This window comes from Cylas formicarius, unplaced genomic scaffold (assembly GCF_029955315.1).
Source record: "Cylas formicarius isolate icCylForm1 unplaced genomic scaffold, icCylForm1.1 PGA_scaffold_12__32_contigs__length_19106922, whole genome shotgun sequence".
Taxonomy (NCBI): domain Eukaryota; kingdom Metazoa; phylum Arthropoda; class Insecta; order Coleoptera; family Brentidae; genus Cylas; species Cylas formicarius.
In genome coordinates, this window is record NW_026844225.1 from 16207292 (window position 1) to 16220053 (window position 12762).

Consider the following 12762-nt stretch of genomic DNA (forward strand, 5'->3'; position numbering starts at 1 on the left):
TGCTATTAATGAGCTTAAAGTACAGAGTATTCATTAGCAACGAAGGTGCATATTGAGACAGCAAGGTGAAGGGATATATGATCTTTTCTTCTCACTTATTATATTAAGTAGTTCTCAGTTTTGTTACGATTTTGAAAATGGCAAAACCATAACGATAAAAGGAAATAAATTTGTAACGCTTCTGATACAATGAATGGAAGGATAATGGAAAATAGTGGGTTAGAATTCCACTGCATGACAATAATTAAATTAAATGGTGCCCGACCAAACTAACGACTAATAGGAATCAAGGAAGCAGGTACAATTTTTTTTTTAATTATTTGGCATAAAGAAAGGGATACATCTACTGTGAGAATTTGATACTATTGGACGATCTTTTTGATAAATTAATTGTAAAATTAAGTTAAATTTATTGTTAATTATTATTATTCCTAATTATTGTTAATTGGAGAGTTAATACGAAGAGTCATATTATAGGTATATGATCTGAATATTGAAGTAGATTCCAACTATGTATTAATGTGTTAAAAATATTTTTTTTGTGAAGGTAAAAGGGCATTTTGCTATTAATGATCTTAAAGTACAAAGTATTCATTAGCAATTTCCAACGAAGGTGGATATTGAGGCAGCAAGGTGCGTCGATGATCTGATCTTTTCTTCTCACTTATATATTAGGCAAATCTCAGTTTTCTTGAGGCAAAACCATAACGATTCTATTGAAGAAAAAAACGGAAATAGAGTAGTAACGTTTCTGATATATATATATATATATATATATATATATATATATATATATATATATATATATATATATATATATATATAACCTATCTACTCTAAGGTGTAAGGTAATGGATAACATTATCAAGATTCTCCGGTGGATTTTTAATATTTGCTATGTATGTGCAGAAAAGAAAAGAATAAATTCCTTTAAAAACGAAATGGCAAATACCGGGCTGGACGGTAAAAACTGTTGTCATGTTATAGAATAATATAATCATGGCCGCTCGACGCACGCTTTGAATAATAAAAGCAATTGAATTTTGTGGAAATGAAAAGCAAATTTAAGTTCGGTTGTAATTTTGCTTCCGTAATTATTGGGCTCGCAATTTTTGCGTAATGAAAAAAGCCGAAACGCAGACGCTATATAAAATTGCACGATTTCCCGCGAAACGCGACCTCCCGAATTTTTCGGTCCCTTTTGATGTTTCCGGTGCACGTCTTTTTTGAAGAACAAGAAACTGATGCGTTTAAGTAATTCCCGCGATGTCGAGTTTCCGCTATATCCCGCGCAGATCAAAATCGAAATTACAATTTGGTATTCAAATTTCGATTTATAAAAGTCAGTGTTACATTTGGTTGGCGGAAGAAAAGAAAATAGGATTTTTTCCGTCGGTTATCCGCAAGCAGTCAGACGATTTCATTTCGTCTGGAAAACTATTCTTTGTCGAGTAATCTTTTATAAAACGTTTCAAATAGCCGGAGATTAATGAAAAGTCAACATCAAATAGAAACGCTTTTAATAAAAATCCATTTACACTCATATTTATATATATATATATATATATATATATATATATATATATATATATATATATATATATATATATATATATATATATAAATAAACTCGAAAAATTAATTAAAAAGCTATAAACGGAGTAAACCCGGGGCGCTGCCGGTTTCTATAACAAAAAACCTTGAATATATTGAATTTTAATTAGCTTCGTTGGTTTTAACAAAATTACAGCGGTTTATGATTTTTTCGGTAATTATTAAGGCCCCCAAAACGTTCCGATTTCAATCCCTACGAATTTTATCTCGAAACATAAACATTTTCCACGGGTTTAGATTCGTTTTATTTTCCGCGGTGTAAGGAGATTTATACTTTTGTCAGAAACATTGGTTAACACTGGCGAGATTAGGGCAAAGCGCGCACATAGAAATCAAGTCGAGATAAAAGGAACAGATGAGGCCTTAAAAAACTCCAATATGTTCGGGGGATGTTCTAATATTTAAGACGGATATTTATCACTAGGTTTCTCTGAATACGGAACATTCCGCTATCCGTTCTCACGTGTGGGAGGGCAATTTAAATTCTTACACAGACAAAGAATCGTGAAAAAAGTAAAATCTACGCGATAAACGGAATCGCTAAATTTTCACAACTCGCTTTAAATTAACACGAACCGATTTCTAGAGGGAAGTTTCGAATAAGTCGCAAACTTGTCATCATCGAAGGATGCAAATTTATTCTGAGAAACATTTCCATCCGCGGAAAGGAAATGCCAACATATTTTGTATCGATTTTCAAAAAGCCATCGTCTAGCGATTGCTTTAACTTTAAGTTTCCTCTACGTCGGCGAATATATTTATATGTATACCAAATTTAATAACTCAACGGAGAACATCAAAGACATCCATGATCATCTTTTGAGGAAACGCAATATATTTTCGAATTATAGTATTCTCTTTTTTGCCATGAAACTTATGCATTTCACGGCGTCTAACGTTTGTCGAAATAAAGTTTAAAAACATTAAACAAAAAATTCAGAAGTCGTTGTTTTTATTAAAATTTATTTTCCACTTTCTTCTAGTTCAAATATTAAGCCACGGGAATATTTGACCATTATACAAAAAAATTATACGGAAATCTAAAATTGGATCAAATTAATCCCAATAATGACAGCAAAAGTATGTTATTTAGACTTTCAGAGTTCAAATATTGATTTCCATATTTAGCACCCATAGGCAGTTTGCTGTCTCCTAAACTGGTAAAATGTTTAAAATACAAATCGAAGAATATTTTACGTTCAACCCATAAAAGAGCAGATATTCTCATAAACATCCACTTTGAAGTAAAATATGAGATAAGATAACAACGAAATACTGTTTTAAAGGATTCAATAAAAAAAATGGAAGTGGTTGTTCTTATTAAAATTGGTATAGTCCAGTTTCTTATAGTTCAATAAAATATTACGCTACGGGAAAATTATACCGAAATCTACAATTAGATCGAATTAATTCACATAATTAGAACAGAAAAAGTATATACTAGTAGAGGTAGTTAGCTCCAAAAAGCAGTTCTGTTCGCCATATTTGTAAAATAAAAATTGAAGATAATTTTTCGTTCGACCAATCAAACTACCAAATTTTATGAATAATAATTAAAATATATATATTCACGACGGTGTATTCCAATATCAATTATTTTAATCATTAAATAATAATATTACGTTTAGCTATAAATTCTAATCAAACTTAAAATTGCTGTTCTTGGTATCAGGTTATTGTTCATTTGCATCAAATTTTGGAGTACCCAGCTCATTATCAAATGTTAGGGGTCAAATTGTACGCGGAACATAGATGATGTTTGTCAATAACTAACCATCAAATTATCAGTGCCTATTTCTGTTACCCAATCACAAATATTGAAATTTCTCAGTAATTCATTCATTAAATTTAGTGCAAATACAAACACACACTAGATAATGCGACAATCTGTATTTGCTTAATCTTCATAGTTATGAGGCGTAGATACTTCCTGAATAATGTATACGAGCGTAATTTGCGATAATTAATTGAGTGTCAGATGTCAAAAATTACGAACCAATCGCTACGTCGAAATTATTCTAGGTATCGAAACAAATTTAGCTTGAATTTAACATTCCTTATATTTCCATTATATTTCGATTTGAGCATTTTATTTACCCACTTATGTTTTGTTTATGCTTAGTGTCTCGCTTGGGAATTGTTACATTTTCGATATGCAAATAAACAAGAGAAATCACGTATATTCCATTATTTCTTTAAGTCTAGTACGAATATGGCGACTGCAACATTTTGCAACAAATTCTCGTGGGAATATACACAGACAGTCCTCATTTTGTTCTTAAAGCAGATGTCACAACGTGAGTTAATACGAGGTGGTAATTTTTTTTTGAAAATTTCGAAAAAATAAAATCCATATATTTCGATTAAAACATTTTTTAATGCATGAATAATATTCCATCGTCTATTGTACGTAAGTTAATTTTCCAAAGAAACTTCCACACTATTTACATGGATTTCTCCTGCATCGGTTGTTGACAAATCGAACTTGCTGACATTTCAAAAATTATGGTGTTAGTTTCTTCAAGGCTAAACTGAAACAGTTTCCGTTTAGGAATCCAGAGGAAGGTGAAAGAACGTGTAAAAACATCAGAAATTATTCAGCGTGTGCAGATTCCAAAAGTTGTGGCTAGATCGTTTTAAAATCGGAAGGACATCACTAGAAGATGATCCACGCAATGGGCACCCAAGCAGCGGTAAATAGAAGAAATATTAGTGCTGTCGAAGACATATTAAAAGAGTACAAGCGAATTAGTTCTTGTAATCTTTGATGCATTTGGGCAAAGAATAATAACCGCAGACAAAACGTGGATTAATTGTTTCAATCCTGCGACCTAGTGTCAATGAAAGAATGGAGAAGGAACTCCACTTAAGGTTTAAAAAAAACATTATTTGGTACCTATAAATCAGTTTTCATTTTTTTTTTTTTCAAAGAAACTTCCAAACTGTTTCAGTCAAGTTCTGAAGAAGCCAACAAGATGACCGGCGAAACGTCAGCAATTTCGACTCAGCAAAAACCGACGCAGTTTTAGTTTGTATGTTTGTGTAGGTATATTTTAAAACACTACATGTAAACTAGAAAAGTTGTCATATATTTAAATGGTAAAATATAAAATAATTTTTTTACTTGTGATTGAAAAATACGCTAGAGAAAACGGAGTTTCAGAAGTGACCGATGACGATGATGACGCCTTTCCTATTTCCTTTTGTAAAAAAATTTCAGAATCAAAAGCTAGATTAGATGGTGTAACTTATTTTTAAGTTTCATTTTAAACAAAATATTTAATTTTTTGTTTTTCCATGAATAAAATGTAATACAAATAAATAGATTTGCCTGTTTTTTTAGGAATGTATGCCAGTATAAAGTCAGTGTCCACATAGCTTACAAAAACCGTTTTACTTGAAGATATAAGTTGATATTCTAAAGAAAAAATGGTATGCCGTTTTAGGCCCGCCTTCCTCAATGCTTTCTGCATTATGGGATTGCGAAGAGATTATTTGCATATATTATGGAGCGAAAGGTAGTAGAACTTAGGCAGAATATTGTTCTAATTTATTATTTCGACCAATGCTACAAGCACTTGTCAAAAAATGGCCTGAAGAGTTGCATAAGCGCCCGTTACTACAACTGGATGAACCTAACTCCCTGGATCTTGTACCCAGTGATTATCCGCTATTTCCAGATTTAAAAAACGTATACGAGATGTTCGATTTGACAATTTAACTGACCAAAACGTTTCATATACAGACAGACCAAATATACAGGGTAATGTAAATCAAGGTGAAGGACCAGAAATCTTGATATCGGAAGTTCTGCATTCTATAAAAACGGGCAAACCCAAGAAAGCAACGGGACCAGACAACATTCCAACAGAGCTCTTCCAGATGATCCACGAAGACCACATCAGTGCAGTTTTTCAACAATGTATATGATACTGGTAAAATACCCGAGGAATGGTTGAAGTCTGTTTTTATAGCCCTTCCGAAATAACAACAGGCGAAGAGATTCAATGAATACAGGTTAATTAACCTCATGAGCCACACACTTAAAATCTTCCTTCACATAATACATGGAAGAATAAGAAGCCGGTGCGAAAGGGATATAGACGAAACCCAATTTGATTTTAGAAACGCACTTGGAACCCGTGAGGCACTTTTTGCCCTAAATGTCCTCCTACAAAAGTGTCGCGACCAACGTAAACATATCTATGTGGCTTTCATCGACTACGAAAAAGCATTTGAAGATCTACGTATCATAGAGAACTTGTACTGGAATCAAAAAACAGTGGTAAGATTCAATGGATGATTAACTCGCGAATGTTATTTTCAAAGAGGCTCTACAAGATAAAGACCATGTAGTGAAGATTAACGGCGAACTGATTAATACTATTCGGTATGCCGACGACACGGTCATCTTATGTGATAGTATCCAAGGCCTTCAAGAGCTGTTGGATTGCGTAAACACGACAGGACGGAACATGGGTCTAAAAATGAATGTCGCTAAAACAAAATTTATGGTATTCAGTCACATGCCGATGCATCCCTACATATAGACCAGCAAAAAATTGAGAGAGTTACCTATTACAGATATCTTGGATGCTATATCACAGAGCAACTAGATCCAGATAAAGAAATCAAATGCAGAATAGAAACAGCTCGCACAACTTTTATGAAAATGAAACCATTCTTCTGCAATGATAATTTAAACCTCAAATTGCGCCAAAGAATGATCAAATGCTATATTTGGTCTGTGTTGTTATACGGTGCTGAGACTTGGACTCTCAAGGCTAATGCTATTAATCGCCTGGAAGCATTCGAGATGTGGTTGCATAGAAGAATGCTCCGAATATCATGGACCGCCCTGCAGACCGACGAATGAGTTATTTAACACAATCAAAATACGAAAAATATCGTACCTGGGGCAAGTTCTTAGAGGGGACCGCTACAGAATCCTTCAACTCATAATGAAAGGCAAAATTGAAGGTCGCAGAGGAGTTGGAAGGAAACAAATGTCGTGACTAAAGAACATCCGCGAACATACGCAGTGCCGAACAACTATTCAGTGAGCACCAATTGACACACCGAAAACATTTTTCGAAAAATTTGTTTTTATGTTACTAAAAGTGAGCACCTGTTCATTAACAAAAAAGGGAGACAAGGGGAATGTTTAATTAAAATTTGTTAAATTATGAATAAAATACCTAATTTAATATATTTTTAAATTTTTTGGCATTGTTAATTAAACTTAAAATCAACTCGCCAACGTTAGGGGGACCTGATATGGTACCGAAAGAAGAAGAAGAAGAAGAAGACGTTTCATAAATAGGTGGATTGAGGAAGCACCGAAAAGTTGTTTGAGGACTGCTTAAAAAAAGTAGTTGATCGTTGGAACAAAGGGATTCAGTTAAATGAAGATTATGTTGAGATACTACATTGTAATATTGACAAGAATTAATAAAATAATAAAAATTATAGCTAAATTCCAGAACTTTGTAAACATTCCTCGTATATATGAAGAAAATCATCCAAAATCCAATACATCCAAAATTTTAGCGTTTCAAATCTAAAAATAGTCGAAGATAATATAACCATTTAATGTCACTCGTTATCAGTTCGTTCCCATTCGAGGGGCCGTTTTAAAGTTTAAACTAGTGAACTGAATCGCGAAAATAGGGCGTAAAAGCTGTTACCAAAAAAAAACAGCTGCGGAATAAGCGGTGTTATAAAAACTGGCAACACAATACGTGACAAACGTAAAAGCCGTGACGTTATAAATATGTCCTCACCAAAAAAAGGAAACGAAACCCAATTACCACTTCGGCATCGTCATCTGCGGTTTGAACCCTCCTCCCCCACATACAAAGGCGTAATACGATGGCACATTGGTAAATTTGACAGTGACGTTTTACCCAATATAAGGGTGAAATATTTAGTTCTGATTCATTGCTCGTAGCCGATAACCGAGGGTAAAAGCCCCCTTAATCAAAATACGGAGAGGCGCAGCTACTAAGTTATAGTTAAATAATGCATGTTTAACGGAAATTGGAAAGCAGGAGCCCAAGTGGCACTGTCTATTAATAGAAAGTCAAACAAACATTTCAAGTTTTGTTACATTTCCGTTGTTTTCTTTCGAGTGAGGGTAGAAGAGGTGAAATTTTAGTGTTTGTTTTCGTGCGCTATATACCGATCGCTGAGCACAAATCTAAAATCTCTCGAGTGTCGAGCTGTATCAAATATAAAACAAACGGTATAGTCAACGTAGAGACGATTAGATAGCCATTAATTTAAAGAAGAACGAAGCATTAAGACCGGCATTAAATGACACTGTCCATGAACATTAGGGGATTAACATAGTAAATGGATGAAACCGTTGGCTAAAGAAAGCGAGAAGATAAAAGCTCGGCGCTGAAAAGGGCGGTTATTTATTCTTATCATCACGATGTATCGTATCGGAAAGATTTGGTTCGAAAATGAAATTTTCCACCGATTACAAGACTAACCGAAATTTGTGTTATTTGACTTTTCAAGCTACGTGCTAAATTTTATTGTCTGTAATATGTTACTGGCTAAAAATTTCCATTGAAGTTTTCATTTCGCATAAATAACTTTTGAAATAACACCAAACATAAAGTTTCTAAACATTTTTTATATTTATTAAACTGAAACTGGAAATAATTTAGCAAATATGTAATACATATTTATCAAACACATATACAACAATTGGTAACAATTCCCTTTTATTCATTATTATTATTATATTATATTTGTTTTGTTTCTATTAGTTATTTTATTATAGCGACCAACCGAACTTAATACTACGAGTGATAATTGCTTACTGTTTTAATTAATGGCATATTGAGCACTAAGCAAAGTTAGTTTTAGTTAGTGAAGTAGCAGCTCCAATTTAATTCAACCAATTTATAAACTTAAATTTTTTTTTCGTTCATATGACACCAAAATAACAACCTGCTAGGGTGTACCAAACCAATACCCGAAAAATATAAACGCACTGAAAATTAATCGCTTATTTAAATTTAACACGCTATTTTCTCAATTCATTTAATTTAACTTCGCATAATAACTGATTGACAATTAATACTAATAAATTGATAAGATAATTTTTTCATTTTTTTCCGATTTGTACACCGGACATAAAAGCTGTTTATTCACTACGGAACATGTTTTTAAAGAAAATAATTATTGGAAATATTGCAAAATTATTATTTTTATGTCAGCACTATATTATTAGTATTTTGAGGTTAGTTATAAATAAATAAAAAAAGGGAAAAATTTTTCAAAGACAAATGAAAAATAAGAAAGAAACAAAAAAGGCAAAAGCCTGAAATGATATTGGAAATTTTTGTTTTTTTTTTATTAGTAGTACCGTCAGATTACATTTGAGGTGCGAAAATATACAAATTTATATTATATTTATTATTAAAAAATATAAACGTATTACTAATTAATTTCTTTATTAGATTAATTAATAATTAACTTCGAATAATAATTAATTTTTTATCTACTCTAATGATTGAATCATTTTTTTCCCAGCATAGTTAATGATTGTTGATTCTGGAGATTATTTCGCTCAGGATAAAATATTTTTGTCATTTTTTTCGCATTTGTGAATCAAACATAAAAACTGTTTGCAAATATTGCTAAATTATTATTTTTATTAGGCCTCGGTGTCAGTACTACATCGTTAGCGTTTTGAGGTCATTTATTAATAAAAAAAATTAAAAACAAAATAAAAAGAAACTTAAAAAAAGGGTAAGCTTGAAATAAATAAAAGTGATCAAACCATACTACTTTAACATGCTGAAATTGCACATTATTTAAATTTAATTAGAAATTATCTTGAACCCACAAATTTACATTCTTTATGGTTTCGTAAAGAACCCATAATAATAAGTACGTTATATATTAGAAATTACAAACGCAATTATTATTAATTATTTTCAGTTTTACAATTCACTTTGCCATTCTTGTTATCGCTCTTACATTTTTTTTTAAAATTTTACGATGTATTCTTATTGTAAGTAAACAGGGTTACAATATTTAACAAAATGCATTAGGTGTTTGCAAAAATTATAACCGTAAAACAAAGCTTTACTCTGCCAAATTTAATTAGTCTAATGGCTACGAACCAACGCACCTCAAAACAAATATTCCCGTTTTTGATAACACATCCGGTGGGATCCATATCGAGCCTATTGCATTTATATTCACCTAGCAACTCGGACGTTAATAAGTGAAATTAAAAATTACTTTTTTTCGAGTGCCGGCAAAAATCTTTTTTTTTTCTCGTCCTTTTATTAATGATTGATTATGTTTATGCCGCCGGTGTTTTAAAAATATACACCAAAATTTAATGAGTTCCTTAAAACACATCACAGCCTAACAATGATTTGTTTACTAAACATTTCAAGCTACAGCGGCTCGGGAGGACGGAGAAGAATGATAACTTTTCGGGAAATATTAAACTGGGAAGTTAAATATTTTATTCTTAAAAATTTTCATTTATGGCTTTGCAACTTTTATATTTGAGCAATGAATAACAAATTAAAATAACTCTAAGCGGAATTTCGCACAGCTACGCTCGGGTGCAGGTCATCTGTAGTTGTACACACTCATCTACAACGAACATTAATTAGATCATACCATTGGCAGTTCCTCCCGAAGAAGTGGCGGCATTGCTAGCAAACACTATACTCAGAAATACGAGCAACTTTTGTCGAAATGAACAATCCAAAAACATGATTTAATTTTTTTCTTTAACCGGATGAAACTACGACCTCGTGGTGTCCGCTTTTTGCTCCGAAAGACCGCTAGTTACCACGACGAAGGACAGATAAACACTGCCGCTGTCAGTTAACATTTTCCAAACCTACCTTCCGTCATGCGCCTTCTTCATAGCAGACCTGGGGCCAACCAATGAAAGCCTAAACGCATTGCCAATAAACCAATGGCGAAATGAAAAGACGCTACATGGGAGGTTCTACGACATGTAAGATCTGTAATTAACATTGTAAAATAGAGGTAAAATTGTACATCCAGACGTTCTTCGTCGCTAGTGTTGAGGTGCAGGTGGTCGGTATCTTTAAATGTCTCTTACAACGTGTCACTAATATTTCTAAATATTGTTGGTCTGTAATACACTGCCCAAACAAAACGATGATTATTAAAATTCGGAAAAAATACCCTTAGAATGTGTAGTTTTCACAAATGTAAAGAACCAAGCGAAGCAGTTAGGGGCTCTTATGAATAATACTAGAATATTTATGCTTTAATTCACTAATATTCTTAAATCAAAAATATTTTCTTTTCTTTGAATAACATAACTTAAACTGCCAAGATTTCACAAAACCCTTTCAGCTATGAATATTTTTCTGTAAATTTATAATTTATGAGATTTACATTTAAATTATTTGATTAAATTTCTGTGAAATATGTTAAATATCATTCCATTTGGCAAGCATACACCTATTCCATTTGCTTCCGTTATTTATTCTTTATTTGAATCTTCTCAATAATAGTTACAGAAATTTTCATAGCAACAACATTTTTAACGACAACATATTTGAACGTAAACAATTTTAATTTTAGTCAAAGAATGGTGTCAAAATACATTTCTAAAGAATGCATTATTTTATCATTTTAAATTTGGTAGTTTCATTACCATGAATTTATTATAGACTTGATCACGTCGAATGCTAGGAATTTTTCATACCACAATATTGAGTATGCACTCCAAAAATAATATAATAAATTAATTGAAATAAATATAAAATAAGTTTTTTATTGTATATTCATAATGGAAGTGACCAAAATCTAAACTGAGAAATTACCATCAAACATATAGAACGTCATTATATCATTTTTCACATTTGAAGAAGGTCTCTAGACTACAGAGCGTTGAACTTTATTTAAAAATATCATTTTTAAAGAAATTTTCAATTTTTCACATGTTTTACTCTACGCATAATTGCTCTGTTAGGTTATTTCCGTTTCACGTAAATTTTGGAAATAAAAATATCTAGCAAAAAAGAGCTATACAATTGTAGGTTAGACAATTGTAGTTTTCAATTTTTTATTTTAATTAATAATGCCAAAAGGTTCAGAAATATATTAAATTAGGTATTTTATTCATAATTTAACAAATTTTAATTAAATATTCCCCTTGTCTCCCTCTTTTGTTAATGCACAGGTGCTCACTTTTAGTAACATAAAAACAAACATATTAGAAACACCATTTCATAGATAAATGGAACATGAATGAACTCACTAATGGATATTTTTGAACTTTTAATTTATTAATTAACGTACAATATCTCATAAACTATAATTTTCTTAAAAAATATACATAAGAGAAAAAAAACGCCAAGTAAGTCTAGTCAAATGTCAAGTTTCACATAACAATTCGTGTCTATGTGCGTTTGAGTTGAGAACTTGATATATCTGATAAGGGCGAAACACGTGTAATGATTTGAAAATAATAACTTTTGAGACCTTGACTTGTGAGTGTGTTTGAATTTTTATGGTTTTGTGATAAATTTTACTTCGTTTCTACGACTGCCAATGAAAGTAAGGAATGGAAATAAATAATCTTTTGTCCAAAAAAAAAAAATCCTAGTCCCCAGTGATGCCAATTGATACATATAATTTCCTCCTGTTTCTCTCAATCTTCGAGGGGATCGCAATTGGGATTGGTTATTCCAAATATAGTCTTCTCTTCAAAATTATTTAAAACAGAAAGCGAAATATTGAATTGTACGTCTGGAAATTTTTCTTAGGCGATTTAAAGTTGGAGTTAGCGCGACGTTCGTTTCCTTATCGCGTAAAGACCAAAACGTAAAAGAAAGAACAAGGTGCAAAATAAGAATTGATAAGACAACGCGTATTTAAACTTTTTTATCTCGACGAGCGGTTTCCCGTCTCCCGAAATCCCGAAATAACAACGTTCTTAAAAATTGTCCCCGGAAACTTCCCCCGCCCCGCGCGCAATAAGAAAAGTAGAGTAAGTTTTATAGTTTTGCGGTTTTATTTTTCTTTTGATCGCGGCCAGTTCGAGCAACTAAACGAGACATGTTCCTTATCTCGTGGCCGTTTTACAAATCAGCTCGGCATTCACCAAGTTGTCTTAACGAATAC

General features: G+C 32.1%; 1 protein-coding gene across 2 annotated transcripts in view; it reads right to left on the minus strand.

The window, feature by feature from the left end:
- The window catches only part of LOC132695544 (lachesin), a 145573-nt gene extending 135192 nt beyond the window's left edge, over positions 1–10381 (minus strand). For both annotated transcript variants that reach the window (XM_060659851.1, XM_060659850.1), the window contains exon 1: positions 10273–10381. In XM_060659851.1, the coding sequence (XP_060515834.1) occupies positions 10273–10369 (97 nt within the window). In that variant the 5' untranslated portion in view covers positions 10370–10381. The remainder of the gene's footprint in view (positions 1–10272) is intronic.
- Positions 10382–12762: the final 2381 nt, after the last annotated feature.